This window comes from Carassius gibelio, chromosome A3 (assembly GCF_023724105.1).
Source record: "Carassius gibelio isolate Cgi1373 ecotype wild population from Czech Republic chromosome A3, carGib1.2-hapl.c, whole genome shotgun sequence".
NCBI classification, from domain to species: domain Eukaryota; kingdom Metazoa; phylum Chordata; class Actinopteri; order Cypriniformes; family Cyprinidae; genus Carassius; species Carassius gibelio.
In genome coordinates this window covers 12,693,006-12,711,239 of record NC_068373.1, presented here as the reverse complement: position 1 = coordinate 12,711,239, position 18,234 = coordinate 12,693,006, and the positions used below count along the sequence as shown (strand labels likewise).

The following is an 18,234-nucleotide window of genomic DNA, read 5'->3' as shown; positions in this document are numbered from 1 at the left end:
TTGCAATTTAATAATGTGACTTATTAGTCTTTTACTTTAACTCATGAACAAAAATGCTGGGTACCACACATAGGAGTTTTACTTACTCAACTGTGTTCCTATGGCTGATTTGAAAAGTTTATGCCTGTTGTGCAGTGCTGTTTTACTAACAAACACTCATAGGGTGCAAGGCCATAATTTCTGTGCCAATAATTTTTGTTGTAGGCATATAACTTTAGGACGCTTCTAAACACAGAATCTATTGTTGGTGTCCCGGGACACCTTTGCTTTCACTTCTGCCTCTCTAAGCTCCTTTAGGCTGGAGCAGGAGCTGCAGGACTGGGAGGACACCTGGGTGAATTCTCTCTTCTCATTCTTTTGCAGGAATGTGGACTCTTGTCTCAAAAGTAAAGCAGACGTCTGCACTGTGTCGGGCTGCCAGCAGGGGTCACCCTGGTTGTGTCGAGGAGACGCTGTTTAGGAGACCAGAGGTGGATGCAGAATTAGACCAGACCCACGATGCCTGTTCAGGAGGCCATCACGCCTGTGTGCGCCCGCTCCTAGACCACGGGGGCTGAACCTGACCTTCCTGCTGTTTACGGCAATGCCCCGCTGCACCTCTGCAATGCAGCAGAAACATATCTGTGAGTAGGCCTGCATACTGTCAGAGGGAACAAGAGGGAACACAATGTAAAATGTAGTGAATAAAACAAACTTAATGATTAAAGTACATGGTCCAGTCATTAAAGTAAAAATCTTTCAAAGTACACAAATGTTCAAAGGTAAGGGGAGAATTTTTTAGATAGATACTTTTATTCAGCAAGTATGCATTAAAATGATCAAAAGGGACAGTAAAGACATTTATATTCAGTGTTATTTTGGTTTCAGTTATTATTTTCATTTTAGTAAAGTTTCAATAATTTTGTTTTGGTCATTCTTACTAGTGTGTATTGTTTATTATTAAGTTAATTTTATTGCAGTTTTATTAATTTTTTATTACATAAAGATAAACTACAATGGTGCCTTGCCAAGTAGCTGAAAAATGTTTTTATTTTTTAATATATTTTATTTCAGTTCAGGTGTACAGTACAGACCAAAAGTTTGGAAACAAGCCTGCATTTATTTGATCAAAAATACAGAAAAAACAGTAATATTGTGAAATATTATTACAACTTAAAATAATAGTTTTCTATTTGAATATACTTAAAAAAAAATTATTCCTGTGATGCAAAGCTGAATTTTCAGCATCATTACTCCAGCCTTCAGTGTCACATGTAACATCCAGTCTATCACATGATCATTTAGAAATCATTCTATTATTCTGATTTATTATGAGTGTTGGAAACAGTTCTGCTGTCTAATATATTTGATCAATAAAAGGTTAAAAAGAACTGCATTTATTCAAAATAAAAAAAATATATAATAATATATATTCTAATAATATATTTTCTTTACTATCACTTTTTATCAATTTAACACATCCTTGCTGAATAAAAGTATTGATTTTATTAAAAAAACTAAACAATTATTGACAATTAATTTTTTTACTTTTTTTTTTTTTTTTTACTTTTTATTCATCAAAGTATCCTAAAAAGTATCACATGTTTGGAAAAAATATTAAGCAGCAGAACCGTTTCCAACTTTGATAATGAATCATTGTATTAGAATAATTTCTAAAGGATCATGTGATAATGATCCTAAAAATTCAGCTTTGCATCACAGAAATAAATGATAATTTAAAGTATAATACATTTAAAAACAATTATTTTAAATTGTAATAATATTTCACAATATTACATTTGTTTCTGTATTTTGATCAAATAAATGCAGGCTTGATGAGCAGAAGAAACTTCTTTCAAAAACATTAAAAATAGCAATGTTTCCAAACTTTTGGTCTGTATTGTATTTTATCTCAATGTAAAATACAGTACAGGTGTTTTCAAAAGGTGCTTTTTAAGGTTTAAGTTTAGTTAATTATAAAATCCTGTTTATAATGTTACAAAAAAATGTATTTCAAATAAATGCTGTTCTTTAGAACTTTATATTTACCAAAAATATCCTGAAATCAAAACAGCACATTAAACAGCACAACTGTTTTAAACATTGATAAACCTTTAGTTTAAACTTAGTTTACCTTAATACTAAATGTTTCTTGAGCAGCAAATCAACATATTAGAATCATTTCTGAAGGATTATAAGACACTGAAGACTGGAGCAATGATGCTGAAAATTCATTAATTGTAATTCAAAAATCATAAATTGGTATACTATATGTGACCTTGGAGCACAAAACCAAGTCGCTAGGGTATATTTTTACCAATAGCCACAAAAAAAAAAAAAAAAAAAAAACACTTTTGTATGGGTCAAAATTATCATTTTTTCTTTTAGGCCAAAAATCATTAGGATATTAAGTAAAGATCATGTTCAATGAAGATAGTTTGTAAATTTCCTACCATAAATACATCAAAACTTAATTTTTGATGAGTAATATGCATTGCTAAGAACTTCATTTGGACAAATTCAAAGACGATTTTCTCAGTATTTTGATTTCTTTGCTCCCTCAGATTGCAGATTTTTAAACCGTTGCTTATCTGCCAAATATTGTCTGATCCTATTAAACCTTGCATCAAAAGCTTATTCATTCAGCTTCAATTTGATGCATAAATCTCAAGTTTGAAGAATTGACCCTTAAGACTGGTTTTGTGATCCATATATTGTATCATTAGTTGCATTTTATACAGTAAGTTTACTTAGATTTAGCAATTTGGTTGGATACGCCCTGCCATTTCTATCAACAATGGTTGATGTTTTCATTCAGAAACTAATATCTCATCTTAATGAAAAAACACTTGTATTCTCAGGAGCATCAGTCTTTCTGTGATGCGCTGAGATGGAAGAGTGGTCAGCTGTGCTCTCTTCAGCATCTCTGTCGCTGTGCTCTCTGTAGCCACCTGAGGTCACTGTGTCGCAATAATCCAGCTCAACCTCAGCACTTTAAAAGGTTATCTGCTGCTGCATAATGATGGACTGCTCCTTTGAGCTCCATTTTTAGACAAACTAAAAATAGCTGACTAGAAACAATGGGCTGAACTGAATACTGTTTTTCACTATTGACTCTTGACAATAGAAGTAGGATGGATCATGGCCCCTCGCCAAATAGGGCAGTGCCCTGGGACTTTCACTGTCAGAGGCGTCGAACTAAGAGGACCACAGGGGCCTAAGAGACAGACATAAGGCACTGCAAACATAATATTACTGATACTGGTAGATGGATGGTGCTTTCATATATGCCTATGGTGGTTCTCGCATTTGAAATAAACAAAGACAAGAAAATGAGATTTTCCCAGGCCCCACCTTGGCACTAACTGAATGTATTATTGTTTTTTATGCATGTATTACTGTGATGATGTATATAAATATACAAATGTGGAGGATCATATCACTGAATTATCTACACATCGATTCCAAAAAAGTTGGGACACTGTACATATTGTGAATAAAAACAGAATGCAATGATATGGAAGTTTGAAATTTCAATATTTTATTCAGAGTACAACAAAGATGACATATTAAATGCTTAAACTGAGAAAATGTATAATTTTAAGGGAAAAATAAGTTGATTTTAAATTTCATGGCATCAACACATCTCAAAAAAGTTGGGACAAGGCCATGTTTACCACTGTGTGAAATCCCCTCTTCTTTTTATAACAGTCTGCAAATGTCTGGGGACTGAGGAGACAAGTTACTCAAGTTTAGGAATAGGAATGTTGTCCCATTCTTGTCTAATATAGGCTTCTAGTTGCTCAACTGTCTTAGGTCTTCTTTGTCACATCTTCCTCTTTATGATGTGCCAAATGTTTTCGATGAGTGAAAAGATCTGGAATGCAGGCTGGCCATTTCAGTACCCGGCCATTCCACTTTGCCACAGTCCATTTTAAATGAGCCTTGGCCCAGAGAAATGCCTGCGCTTCTGGATCATGTTTAGATATGATTATTTTTTGACCTATAGAGTTTTAGCTGGCAACGGCGAAAGGCACAGTGGATTGTTTTCACCGACAATGTTTTCTGGAAGTATTCCTGAGCCCATGTTGTGATTTCCATTACAGTAGCGTTCCTGTATGTGATGCAGTTTCGTCTAAGGGCCCGAAGATCACGGGCATCCAGTCTGGTTTTCGGGCCTTGACCCTTACACACTTTGGATGATATTATGCATAGTAGATGATGATAACTTCAAACTCATTGCAATTTTTCTCTGAGAAACTCCTTTCTGATATTTAGCCACTATTTTTCACCACAGCATTGGGGAAATTGGTGATCCTCTGCCCATCTTGACTTCTGAGACACACTGCTGCTCCGAGTGACTCTTTTTATACCCAAACATGTTGCCAATTGACCTAATAAGTTGCAAACTGGTCCTCCAGCTTATCCTTATATGTACATTTAACTTTTTTGGCCTCTTATTGCTACCTGTACCGACTTTTTTGGAATGTGTAGCTCTCATGAAATCCAAAAGGAGACAATATTTGGCATGACATTTCAAAATGTCTCACTTTCAACATTAGATGTGTTATCTATATTCTATTGTTAATAAAATATAAGTTTATGAGATTTGTAAATTATTCCATTCCTTTTTAACTCACAATTTGTACAGTGTCACAACCTTTTTGGAATCGGGTTTGTATGAACTACTTTAACTTGAAAAATTACTGTTTGTTATTGTCCTCTTGCATTAATGACGAACTATTTTCTTGTTTGCCACTGTAAAGCTGCTTTTGAAGTTCAATACAAAGGTAACTTGACTTGTTGCAGTGTTTATTTGTTTAATTGCATACCCATTCGTCACTATCAAGGTAGCGGCTATTCTTCATGAGGTCCAACAAGTAAAAAGAAAAAACACCTATATATATATATATATATACATTAATACACAACAATAAAAGTCAAGTCAATAAAACATACAACCCTAAAATTCATTCAAAACATAAAAATCAACAATTTACTGTATATTGTGCCATTAAATATTCATTTAAATATTTTTAAACCTCTTTTAACTTATTAAAAAATATTTAATATATTTTCATTCCACTGTACATTAGTCCGTTTCTTTGCATTCATTTTTGAACCAGAAAAACAAACAACAAAAAATCCTTTTGAAGCATGCCTCTTGTTTAAATTATGACTAGCACTACTATACAAAAGTTAACAATACAGGACATAAGGAACTCTTGACACTGAAATATTTCTAATAAAAATAAAATAATAATAATAATAATTGTCTTTTTATATCACTAGTGCCCAGCCTAAAATTTTATTCGTTCTTACATTATTAGCCCTTCTATTAAGGTTTAGAGTGAGTCGAATTTCTTCATTTCTTAAAGTTTTTTTATTTTATTAAAATGCCACAATATTATATTGTATATCTACATCAATCATAGTTTTTTTTAAACCACCTCATTTGAAAAAAGAAGTTTTATATTCAAAACAAAGAGCTAAAGTTTTAAGTAATTTATCTGCAGTAATTTTATAAATAAAAATTCTAAATGTAGGGGCCTGATACAACCATTTTTGCCCTTGAATTTAGTTTTAGTTATATGAATTATTCTATATTTAATGTATAGACATCTAACAATAACTACAAACAAAAAATATATTTTTAATTGATGTTAAGTTTTATACATTGTGTCAGATGTTTGTTTTTTTGTCACCAGCGTGTCATGTTTCGATCGCTTTGAAACAGTGAATCATTTTGCGAGGTTCAATTGATTCGAAGCTTCGAAAAGATTCGTTTCTCCCCGTCACTATCGAACACCACGTGACCTTCATACGCTGAGCGTCAGCTGTGCGCGTGCGCGTGAGATTGTACGTGTGTTTATTTATTTCTTAGCCAAGTATTTTGTCTTTCAACCGGTGTAGGGATTAAAACATCGACGATCCAAGATGATCTGAAGTAAGAGAAGGTAAATGTGCTGTAATATCTGTTTAAAGGACATGTGTTCTGTTAAAACTCGTGAATCAAGGTCGTCCTGCATTGCTGCTAAGTTACGTTACATGATTACCTGCCTCCCCTTGCAGATAGACAAAACAAAGCAGACTTTTTCATTAAATTTCTTTTAATGTACGGTTTTCGTCTCTTTTGTTTTTAATATCGAGTGTAGCTCATTCTAGGCCCTGTTTGCGACATTAAATGTGCAACGGTGAAGGTTTGTTAAAGGTTTTTAGTGGAAACCGCTAGCGAGCTTCTAAATGTACAAACTGTCTGGTAACATTGTATTATTGATGAGCTAATATATAACTTAACAGAGGGCAATTATAGTTTTAATGCAAGAAGTGTATATGTCATTCAGAACTTAATGTCATTGGGCTTATTGCCTAATGCGGCTAAGAAGTGTGTCACTTAATGTTAGGTAACAGAGTTAGGGGTCTTTACACTCTTAACGATCCATACAACGAACAAACACTCTGATGTTCTGTTAGATGATCTAACCAGACAGGTAATGCTTTCTAACAGTGTAACCCAAAACTGAAGTCCAATGACAATTAAACAAAACAATAATTACCTGTCATAAATAGAATATTCAAACAGGTCACCAAGACTGAGATGACTTCTGTTAAGTTCGATTCGCTTTCTTAATGCACTTTTTTTTGGCTTTGGTCTAACTTTTGGTCTTGGTATTATGAAATACTTAAGAAATAGCAATAGAACTGTTTTGAATATGTTTTCATTTGAATATTTTCCATTTTATTTTTAATTCCAATTAAAGTAATTTAGTCATTTTGTTGTGGTGTGGTCATTTGATTAGTTTTTGTTGAATGTTTTTAAGGTTTTTAAATGATTTCAGTTAACATTTGTTTACAAGTAACAAGTATTACAAGTGGTTTTACTTTTAGTTAACCCTTAATAACACTATTCCAGGGGAAAGAAATGTTTCTCATCCAAAAAATGTCTCTGAAATAGCATTCTTTTTTTTGTGTGGTGGCATCACCGAGCCTCATTTATTCTATTGGATAATGTTAACTAATTCTCTTGTTAAATATCCTATTTCACTTGGTAATTTGTCACATGATGTAAGTAAAAAGGGTTGTGAACATATTTAATGCTGATCTTTCTCTTTCTTGTCTGTGCAGGTGGAGAGGGGCTGGGATGGCGGTGTGTGCTCTAACTGTGCTTGACGGGCTCGGGGAGGAGGCCACGGCTTTGGGCAGCGTGGTTGTCCTGTTCCTGGCTGTGGTTCTTGCCTGGCTGTCTACCCACGTGGCCGACCGTGGAGATCACATTCTGGGTACCATTCTCACCGTGGGTGCCCACGCCTCCCTCATCGGCCTTGGGGGTCACGACAGCTACGCGAACCCCCCACCCAGCTCAGAGCCCAGCGAGCAGCTGGATGAAGAGCCCGCTGAGGAGGAGAAACAGGAAGAGGGCGAGGATGGGCGAGAGGATGTGCCTGGAGAGGAGCTGCTGGATATTCAGGGTGGGAGGAAGAAAGTGAGCTATGTTCAGGCTGAGGAAAGGGAAGAGGGGAAAGAGGAAGGGATGGAAGAAGAGGCGGAGGATGAGGCCAGCGGTATCACGGTGAGACTGAAGTTCCTGAATGACACAGAGGAGCTGGCAGTACTCAGACCACAGGACACCGTTGGACTGCTGAAGAGGTGAGACAAACACACACATGACACAGCAAAAATATAGTGCACTCTTATTTGTGAATTGGAGAAATTTAACTTAAAGGGGACCTATTATGCCCCTTATTACAAGATGCAGCGTTAGTCTTGGGTTGATTTTAATATTACATAATTAGACATGGGGGGAGGGGGCATTTCAAAAAACAAAAAATAGCTTTTTTTGTGTGTATTGCTTTAAATGCAAATGAGCTGCATATGTCTGCCCTGTCTTCAGAAGAGGGAATGGCGTATACATCTCTGCTTTGCATACCTACAGCAATAAGCAGCTGGTAGAAGCAACATGACTGAGAATGAACATATGAGAATGAACCAGGACATCTCAGAATGGTTTTTTGATACTTTTATGTAGTCTTCACAGCCCATTTGCAATGATGGATGAGCAACACACTTATAAACAAATAGTTATATAATGATCGCTGTGTGCTTTAACGAAATGACACGCTCACACAAATGTGGTCAAAACATTATCCACTGTGTCCTCAGTCGCTCGGATGTTGGGAGAAAATGAAGACTCTTACATTCAGTGTTATATCCGAGCACTGGCATTTCTTAAGAAACATTGTAGACGTCACAGCTGCTCGAGCGTGGAGAAAATGGAGGACAGCATACAACCAAGCACTACTTGCTGAGGACATAAACTACTGTAGCTCAGGGCTGTCAGTCAGCGGTCATGGGTGAGCCTAAATAATGTGACCTCACATTGCTATGAGAATCAAAACATGTCTGATGAGAGTGATTTGGTTTAATGGAGAAGTGTGTGGATTTTTCTCATGCTGGGGTGGTTCTGTTCACACACAGCCAACACATTTACAGACAAACACCATGTAAAAGTGGAGTTTGCATAAAAGGTGCCCTTTAAAGGATTAGTTCACTTCCAAAATAAAAACTTCCTGATAATTTACTCACCCCCATGTCATCCAAGATGTTCATATCTTTCTGTCTTCATTCATACACAATCCCAGCCGAGGAATAAATGTGAATGATCGGTCATTATATATATATATATATATATATATATATATAAAGAAAAAGTTTTATGTCATACATTTCGCACACAATGTTTTGCCATCCACAGGACCACGTCACCCTGATAGAGAGCTCGCTGTATCAAGATTTTGCTTCTGAAGTTTAAACCACATCAAAACATTAATGTCTTAATTCAATAACATTTGTCACAAGACAGGGTGAGACTGCAAGAAAAAGAAATGTAATGGCCAAAAGCAAATGCAGTAAAATCCTTCCTTTCTTTGGTGTTGATTAATTGCACATGCAGCTCAGTTTTGTTTGTTAATGATCCCTCTCTCTCTCTGTGTCTCTCAGTAAGTACTTCTCTGGCCGTGAACATCAGATTAAACTCATCTACCAGGGTCAGCTGTTGCAGGATCCTCAGCGCTCTCTCCTGTCCCTCAACATCACCCACAACAGCGTCCTCCACTGTCACGTCTCTCAAGCCCAGGCGCTTCGTGAAGCGGCCGCAGAGGAGAGCCCTCGAGCTGGGAGGGGCTCCGTGCTCAGCGGGGGGCTGCGCTCGGCCGGCCTGGCTCTCAGCACAGGAAGCCTGGTGATCCCCGTGTTCGTGGTGCTGCTCGCCGTCATCTGGTACTTCCGAATCAACTACCGCCAGCTGTTCACTGCCCCGGCCACCATCTCTTTGGTTGGGGTCACAGTCTTCTTCAGCTTCCTCATCTTTGGCATGCACAGTCGATGAGAAGATGGATGAAGAGAGGAATGATGCCAATATTAGAGAAGAAGGAAAACGAAACAATAGGACATGAAAATAATCAATCAGTGGTAGCCGAGAAAGTTCTCAGGGAGTTCTTGAGGGTTCTGGTGCCATGGAAGTTGTGTGTGTGTGTGTGTGTGTTAGGTGAGAGTGTGTGCTAGTGCTTTCAGCTTCAGTCGTGAGCAGCACAAAGTAATACTGCTGAATAATTTAGCTTCTTGGGGAAAAAATAGCTTTATAATTATTCAATCTCAGCCTAAAGTGTAGCTTCTCCGTGTAAAGAGAAGTCTTTTCATTTAAAGGGAATCGCAGATTGTCAACTGATTGTTTTTTATCAATGAATGTGACTCTTCTTCTCTGATAACAGCACTACTATCTTCTGTAGTAGCAAAAAATGTCATATGTTTAAATGTTAATACACAAATAACAGATGTGATGTGCTAGTTAGCAGAAATTTTGAGACATCAATTTACTCAAACTCATGTTTGATGTTCATGATTGGAAGATTTTATTTTTATTTTGCCAGTGTCACTGAGGTCTGTATTTGTTTCATACTTATTTCTATATAACATTATGGTTAAGCATGTCTGCTGCTAGTTACAGCTCAGTTATCATTTAGGATATGAAAGTTTTATATATGACGAGTTTACATGCAAACATACGGGAGTATTTGGACGGCTATAGTCTGAAGAGTCTGTAGAAAACTCACTGCATTAATAGGCATTTCATATGCAATGTCAGTAACAAAGCAAATAATGTTTTGTCCTGTGTGAAATCTGTTTATAAGCAATGTATTTACTTGAGATAAATCAAGAGGGGCATGGAAGAAACTAAAAGCTCTCTGAAGTTGATGATATACGGGGCAATGTTTTTGAGCAATATTGCTTGTGCCCTTTCCCATTGAGAATGGTTAACAAATGTCTATATAGATACTTTAGATCAGTCGTGGGCCATGTCTCACTTGGTTGTCCGTTGGTGGCAACATGGCCTAAAAAGTTGCCCTGTGTATCACCAGCCTGACAGTTTGATGGTTCTTGTATAAATGGGTCATTTCTCTCAGTATTTTCAGTAATATCTGCACGTTTTAGGGGAAATTCTCTACTTCTTCTCATTCTCACTATTACAGTGGACTAGCACCTCTTTAAATGCTTTTTGGTTTTGCTTTGATGCGGTAATACAGAATAAATTTGCTCATCTTTGAAATGAAATTTTTTGTTCTTATCTACAAACCGTCCCATCCATGATCCAGCTCAAAGGGCAACACGCACATAATATATTTTGAAGAACGTTGGAAAACAAGCAATAGTGGAGCCTATTAACTTCCATTGTATGAAAAAAAGAGACATTTCTCAAACTATAAACAAGCATATTCCATAAGATAAAGATTGTCAAACATTTTTGAAAACGACATGACATTTTAAGGTTGAACTGTCCTTTTAAGAGTGAATTAAGAATTTGTGAGAACAAATAATCCTGAGAAATATTTATTTAGACTATTACAGAGATAATACAGTCCATTGAGAGCCAGAGCAATTACAGCATCACAGAAGAAACAGCAATTGTTTATCCTCAGTTGTACCATGTTTTTTTTTTTCTCCATCATGCGGACACTTCAGTTAACACTCTCAGGTCATTTAAAATTTCACTGAAAATACAATAAGGCGCCTATATGGGCTGGATGTTATCCATTTAAGTGCATGTACAATTACCGTACTATTTGCATTTCAGATTTTTATTTAATTTTTTATTAACAAACATTTTATACAAAACAAGCAGACATCTAACAAAGTCTCAGCAACTTAAACTTTGTAATCTAAGAAAATGCATACGTTAAAGATCAAGAGGTCAAAAAGCCATGATTCGATAATAAAAAAAAAATTAAATAAAAAATTACTTTGACACTAAACTAAATAAATAAAGTATCAGACAAGAAATATTAGCCATGACAACAAACAAGAATATTAACTTCAAAAGAGTCCCAAAAAGCAAAGGATTGTGTATTCACAGATTTGGCAGAAAGCTGTCGGTAGCACAATGTAAGTCCATTATTTAGCATGACATTGTCAAGAGAGAGTATGAGTAGTAGCTTCACTTGCAGAAGACAACAGGTTGCAGTAACATTAGCAAGATGATATGAAGCAAAGACACCCTTTAAAACCAGTAGAGGACATTGCACAGATTAACCTAATGTATACATGTGCCACTAGGAAACAAAATATTTGCAACATCCCATTCACATACATGCAATCTGTTCAGCATTCACCCACACATGCATCACTTTAAACCCAAATCTCATGTATACACACACAAGAGTATATAATAACACAATGACAGTGAACTGCATAGTAAAATAAAAACATTCTTGCTCCAACTCACATCCACATATGAAAACTACATCTAATCACAAGAACACTCACTTTTCACTGTGCAACAATGTGCCATGACAAATGTAATCTATTGTGCCCCAGATCTTTCCTCTCTTACACATTCAACTGAGAGTGTCTCATCTTGTTCATATACCTTGAAATAGTGGAAACTAGAGATCACATAAGGACTCATCAAATCAATCATTATCAAAAACTGTGTGTAAGTGTGTGTGAGTATCATGTTCCCTAGTTCAGGTCATCGTAGTGGCTAGGGGCTAGGGGAACTGGCAGTTTTGGTCGCTTTTTCCGACTGGACAGGCCCAGTGCATTCTGGGAGCTGCTGCTACTGCTCCCGCCACCTACTACTCTATCTCGGTCTCCTCTCTCTCGTTCCTGCCCTTTGTCCCGCTCTCCTCCACTTCCAGTGGTAGTCAGAGTCAGTGTGCTGGGCTTCTTCTTTTTCTTAGGTCTCTTAGATTCTGAGTTATTGGTGCCTGACAAAAAGACTTTGAATAAGTGGGAAAAAAAACACACACACACACACACACAAAAAAAGACAGAGCATGCAATTTTTAAAAGCTTTCATGAAAAACTCACTGGCTTTTGAAGATGCTGAGTCTGATGGTGAGATATCAGAGGAGCCATCCCACTCGAGGCGAGACATGATGAGCTGGCCATCAGGGGCATCATAGCCATCATTTTCCAGCATTGTATCAGAGTCAGGTAGCACTGACCTGTCAAACAGGAAGGAAGATATAACTGCACAGAGGAAAATGCTGAATAAGCACACGTTTACCAAGAACCCCAGTTCAAAGAAACAATCAAAAGATCTGAAACCAAAGAGACATTTGCTGATGAGCTGACATAGTTTCCGCTGTCACCTTTCATTTTATAGGTTAAAACTGCACATTAAATTTTCAACAGGCATTATTAAAATTGTGACGCTAAAGAACATTTTTTTCTTTTATTTTACTTCCTTTGGATATCAGCATCTGCAAAGTACCTTAAATGTAAATTAGTCAACAAAAGCTTGACAAATAAGATATAAGTGTAATTTATGGAAATATTATGCTCAGTTAATAAAAGAAAAGGACTAGACGAAATGGGCTTCTTCGAGAAAAAAGAAAAGCATGAACAGGCCATCATTTAAACAGAATGTTATTAAATAAGGTCTCATTTGTTAACATTAGATAATGTATTATCTAACATGAATTAACAATGAGCAATACATTTTTACAGCATTTATTAACTTTTGTTAATATAAGTTAATAAAAATACAGTTGTTCATTGTTCATGTTAGGGTTGGAATACATTATACAACTTTTAATATCTGAACAGATTTAATAAAATTAACATTTGCTCACTTTTAAATGGTTACAGAAGAAAAACTGGGCATCATCCTCTGTTAAAAGTTTAAGGGCATCCAGAACACAACAAACTCACATTGAAACATGCTTCCTGTTGCTAGGAAACACATTTCGATTGAAAACAATGTTTTAAAATTTGCTTAAAGACTGAATAATAGTATAAAGCTAAGTCTGCACCCATAATACACTAATACACTGAAATCTGCAGACTGAGGCTGTCTTGCTCCAACTAATGTTGACTCTTCCAGACTGGGGGGGGGGGGGGGTGCAGTGAATTCCAACCTTTACTTAAAAATGCATTAACTAATGTTAACAATAGATTTTACTTAAGAAAAGTCACAACAGACTAAGATGTACACTGACTCCAGATGGTGTGCCTCAAGCCTCAATACAAGGACCTATTTGTTTTTCACCATTATGTTTGTGCAGCTGCTACAACTGAACACAAGCTTGATAAAAAAGAGGTACATTAAGAGAGAGACAGATGAAGGGAGAGGAAAACGGGTGGGTACATTGTTTTCTGATCAGGGTTGGGAGAAGGGGTGAAACTCACGCGGACGGCCCAAGGAGGAAGACCCTGACTGCCCTCCTCTGTTCGTCCGTGTGCTGGGGACACCGCTGGGACCTGCCAGGACACAACGTGGCATTACGCACTGCACCAGAGACAATGACGGGCAAGAGACTGAGTGAACACGGCCAGCAGGACTGGAAAAGAGGCTCTAGGGTTAGATATTAGCATTTAGGGAAGGGGGTTTCCATGCTGGCTGATGCTCAAGAAGTCTCTTGCTGCGTAAAACAGGCAGTGCTTTAAAACGATCTATGACTGTCCAATTGGGAAATGATGGTGCACTTTTATGTCCAATTGGAATGGAGACAGATTATTTCAATTAAACATTTTTAACAGAAGCTAGGCCAAATTAAATGACATGAAAGAAAACTGAAAAGTGAGCACCAATCAAAAATATGGGGTTTATATGGAGTTGCCAGTTGTGTTCCGTAAAATCAGTCCCAACACAACATGATCATTTCCATTTCCACGAATGAAAAAGACCATGTGTTCACACATCACATGCACAATCAATCTATGGGTCAAAAGCAGCAGCACACACACACACACATCCTCGACACTCAAACAGTAAAAAACTATGTCCCCTTGACTCTACCTTTTCCTTGTACTTCTGATCACATGACAGGCTTCATGAGAGGAATGGTTTGCTCAAAAATTAGCATTTTAATCATTTCTTCATCTTCATGTGATCAAATATATCATCTTAGTGAAATTTTTAACCAATTAAAACAGTATATGCTTCTTTTTCGTTATGCAAATATGTTCATAAGTATTGATCATTTTAAAAGCTACAAAAATGTAAATGTTGCTTAATGCAGGGTTATAAGCAGCCTTAACATAAGTGTAAAAAAAATAAATAAATAAATAAAGTTGATTGGCCAGGCCTAAAAAAATATGCAAAGATCTCAAATCTCCTAGACTGCTTTCACAGATGTTTCGGTCTTCAGTAAGTTTGTATTCCTCATAATAAACGTCTTCTGTGGAAAAAATACTTACTCTTTGCTGGCAAAAGAAAGATGAAAAACGTGATGACTTTCACAATGACTAAGGCAATGGACAGGAACTCTAAATGTCAGTGGCCTGAGTGTAACACTGTGTGCATTTGTGAGAACAAGTCACAGATGTTTATTTATATGGTTTCCTGTTAGTTCACAAATATAGACTGAATTCTTACCGAGTACACATCTTCTTTGTGTGCTCTGATACGACCCCACATTGCTGAGGAAAGACAGAGTTTGTTAGCAAGAGGTAAATTCCAGTGGTTGAGAGATAGTATAATGCCAATAATACCATTTAATGGCAAAACAGCTGAAAAGAAACTAAAATGATTAACACTTATTTCACATATTCACAAAAGATCTTGGTACATTTGTAACCAAAAAAAAAAAAAAAGGGGGCAAAATACCACTTTTATTATTGGTCAAACTTATCCTAATATTTGTAAATGTTCAAAATATTAGTTCAATATATTATACATAATATAGTTTAATAAAGATTTTTATTTACCTGCATTTAAATCTGAAACATTACTATATGGTAGAAAAAACATCAAGGGTTTGGATAAGTAGAGAAGATATGATTTTGAATTAAATTTCAGTTTTGAATTGCGTTTTTTGAAGATGAATTAAGATTTTTTTCCCACTGTAATTAATAATTATTTAATTATTATTATATAAATTATACGACTTTTATTTGTTGACCTAATCTTTAATTTATAGATAACTTTATTTTTATATAGATTTATTTTTAGAAGGAAAAATAAAAAAATATATTTTATGGTAAACGGTCTACATAATAGTAATAAATATAACAATTATGTAATAATATAATATACTTTTAATAAAATATTCTTAATATAATTATATATTCTCTATGTAAGAATATAATAATAAATGTATGTATGTGTATAAGGCTGTTTACTGTAGTTAGTATAGAGCGCAGCTCCTCAGGTCCCAAAGTCTCATAACTGATACCAGAGCTGTAGTTATACTGCATGAGTGAATGAGAGAGAGAGAGAGTGAAACAACATCGCCGTAACACTACTGTAATAAATGCAACAGTGAAAGCAAGAACCTATGTTATGAATGTTAACATAATGATTCTGAATCACCTCACCTTGTACAGGTCTGGATTGACATTACTGCTGAGCTCTCCTGCAGTGCAACAAGACACAAAAAGACTCACAACACGTTCAAGTGAAGCCTGCTGTCTGTCGTGCAGTGCACTACCTTTAAACAACTAGATTCAGTCAGAATAAAACCCACCGTTCTTGTGCTTCAGGGACTTGGATCTCCTGGGAGAGTTTGGATTCTAAAACAAAACAGTTCCGTTTCAAACATTATTTTCAATTTATTATAATCTAGAACATCTGGCTTGCATTTTCAACATGTTCATATCTGCTAAAAGTTTTATACCTTTTCTGATTTTCTTTTCTTGGCTGTAAAAATAAGAGATTAATGAAATTTTATCACTGATTATATATATAAAAAAAAATAATAATAATGGCGCCACATTTGGCGACTGATAGTGGTGAAGGACGTAAGGGGAAAAGAGAGAAACAGACAGACTGGATGAGCTCACCTTTCTTCTCTGAACCATAGGACCAGTCATTGTCATTGATATCATCATTGTCTTCCTGGTCGCTTTCTGACTTGCTTGTGTTGTTGCTGCTGGCTATTCTGTAGAAGCAGCAGAACAATCAATGCTTTGGAATGCCATTAGAATTTTCCCTCAGGGATCAATAAAATCTCTCTATCTGGCAGAGAGTCTGTGTTACTTGACATGTGTCACCCCTTATTTTTCACATTTTCCCACCAGTACATGGCAATAGAATCAAAACGCTGAAGTAAAACAAAAAAGCAAACAGACATTAGGATGAATTAATAATTTCGGTCAACTATTGCTTTAAGCATTCCCTTTAATGTCTGCGTATTTAGTGAGAAAAGGGTAAACTCATTCAGTTTTTAATGTGAACTAAATGGTGTGGCACCTGCGGTTGGCTATTCGGCTGCTGTTGCGGCCCATGCCGAGACACTTCTCCAGATGAGGAGCGAAGCGAGAGGCTGCAATACTCCGGCTGCAGTTGGGACACACACACTCCTTATTCTTCCACTGGTTGTACACCTGCCCAAAGATGTCCACACCAGGCTGGTCCACTATTTCTACATCAGAGGGAGCATCAATATTAAAAGCATGCAGCCTAGGCCTTAGAAATAATGAATTTGTTTATTTTTTATGAATGACTCACCAAAATCCTTCATACTTTCTTGGTCCGTTTCATCCAGGAAGAAGTAGCCCTGTTTGACCGCCCTGTGCACCTCAAAGCACAGCCCTAAACAGGCATCTTCCACTAGGTCAGAGTAAACGTCATGAGCCAAGGCCTACAACAAAGCAGATGTTTTGCAAGAAAAAGGTCATTCATTTTTGAATGAATCATGTGCCTTATTTGTCTATGATACAGGCTACTTTGTGAGCCTGTGAATTTTAGTGGTTAGCCTGCATGAAACAATTCTTACGCAAACAGATGCATTTATATGAAACAACATTTACAAAGAACTACAAATGCAGACTCTTTTGTACATTTCATAAATGAAACTCATTATCTGCAACACTTTACCTCGAGCTTGGTGTTTTCCAGGCCTGACAGAGACATATCCTCCATTTTCATTTGCAGCAACTATTGTAGGAGAGCTATCATTGTGACAATGCTGAAAGAGGAGGAAAACACTGAAATACAAACCGGCACATTACATCATGTACGTATGGTCCTCCTACTGTCTAAAGATAAAAGTGTGATAAAAGCGTTTCTAAACAATTAGTGAACATTTACAAGCACATTTGTTTATATTGTTAATTATTTATTATCGACTATTTGTTATTTCTTAAAATAAAAAATAAAAAAACATTTTCTAGGCTATAAGGTCCATTTTATAACATGCGTGTCATATTTATTAATTATTTATCATGTTCAGCTAGCTGATATAACGGGTATACTGTGAAAATGGGCGGGCAAAGCAATTATTCAGTAAAACAGCAATCAAATAAGATAAACGATTTCTGGTAATTAATAAACAGTGCATATTTAAACCTACTAAAACTGCTGAACACACATGTACACAGTGTCATTGTAAACATAGCTGACAGGCACGAATGTGACACTGCCCTGTTTTCTCTGTCATATAACTTCCCATATGGCGGATATTGGAAACACTGTTTCAAAATCGCAGAAATGTGTGATACAAAGTACTACCTGACGATGGGCGCGCGCATCAAAAAGCATATTTGTTGCGCTCTTTTTTGAATTGTATCTCTACTTACCAAGACTAAACGGGCTGGGTCTTGTGTCATTCAGGGACCCCCTGTTCTCGTTTAACCACAACATAGAACAAATTCAAAACGAACGAACATATGAAAATAATGAAAATATTATGTTACAAAAATGATTAGATGCCAGGCCGAATAAGTCGTTTGCGTACAGATGATGTTTGAAAATATAACATCGCTGCCATTTTGGCTCCGGTTAGACATCACTAATCGATCACTGATTTTGGGTGA

The 18,234-nt window shown here is 36.3% G+C and overlaps 2 protein-coding genes across 6 annotated transcripts; one reads left to right on the top strand and one right to left on the bottom strand.

The window, feature by feature from the left end:
* Positions 1-362: 362 nt before the first annotated feature.
* Positions 363-10,587, top strand: LOC127947145 (transmembrane and ubiquitin-like domain-containing protein 2). 3 transcript variants are annotated; one of them, XM_052544160.1, is made up of 3 exons: positions 363-623; positions 7,105-7,626; positions 8,977-10,587. In XM_052544160.1, the coding sequence occupies exons 2-3, from the start codon at positions 7,121-7,123 to the stop codon at positions 9,362-9,364; spliced, it is 894 nt and encodes a 297-aa protein (XP_052400120.1). In that variant the 5' UTR covers positions 363-623; positions 7,105-7,120; the 3' UTR covers positions 9,365-10,587. The 3 variants fall into 3 exon arrangements, with proteins under 3 accessions (XP_052400120.1, XP_052400103.1, XP_052400112.1); XM_052544143.1 differs by lacking the exon at positions 363-623 and adding an exon at positions 5,774-5,936; XM_052544152.1 differs by lacking the exon at positions 363-623 and adding an exon at positions 5,810-5,926.
* Positions 10,588-10,850: 263 nt separating this feature from the next.
* Positions 10,851-18,211, bottom strand: LOC127947125 (ataxin-7-like protein 3). 3 transcript variants are annotated; one of them, XM_052544123.1, is made up of 13 exons: positions 17,998-18,211; positions 17,297-17,406; positions 16,928-17,060; positions 16,670-16,841; positions 16,261-16,358; positions 16,095-16,117; positions 15,945-15,990; positions 15,796-15,833; positions 15,601-15,669; positions 14,855-14,898; positions 13,666-13,737; positions 12,343-12,479; positions 10,851-12,239 (listed from the first exon to the last, which is right to left on the bottom strand). In XM_052544123.1, exons 2-13 carry the CDS (start codon positions 17,345-17,347, stop codon positions 11,992-11,994), a joined length of 1,131 nt encoding a protein of 376 aa, XP_052400083.1. In that variant the 5' UTR covers positions 17,348-17,406; positions 17,998-18,211; the 3' UTR covers positions 10,851-11,991. The 3 variants fall into 3 exon arrangements, with proteins under 3 accessions (XP_052400083.1, XP_052400076.1, XP_052400092.1); XM_052544116.1 differs by having other exon boundaries at positions 17,297-17,387; XM_052544132.1 differs by lacking the exon at positions 13,666-13,737 and having other exon boundaries at positions 17,297-17,387; positions 17,998-18,204.
* Positions 18,212-18,234: the final 23 nt, after the last annotated feature.

What these genes read in the sequence shown, in the direction of transcription:
- LOC127947145 (XM_052544160.1), top strand. Translation starts at nt 7,121, where the DNA reads ATGGCGGTGTGTGCTCTAACTGTGCTTGACGGGCTCGGGGAGGAGGCC. An exon ending in ACCGTTGGACTGCTGAAGAG is followed by an intron (nt 7,627 to 8,976) that starts GTGAGACAAACA and finishes TGTGTCTCTCAG; the next exon opens with TAAGTACTTCTCTGGCCGTG.
- LOC127947125 (XM_052544123.1), bottom strand. Translation starts at nt 17,347, where the DNA reads ATGAAAATGGAGGATATGTCTCTGTCAGGCCTGGAAAACACCAAGCTC. An exon ending in TCAATCCAGACCTGTACAAG is followed by an intron (nt 15,670 to 15,795) that starts GTGAGGTGATTC and finishes TCACTCATGCAG; the next exon opens with TATAACTACAGCTCTGGTAT. An exon ending in TGCGCTCTATACTAACTACA is followed by an intron (nt 14,899 to 15,600) that starts GTAAACAGCCTT and finishes GTCTTTCCTCAG; the next exon opens with CAATGTGGGGTCGTATCAGA.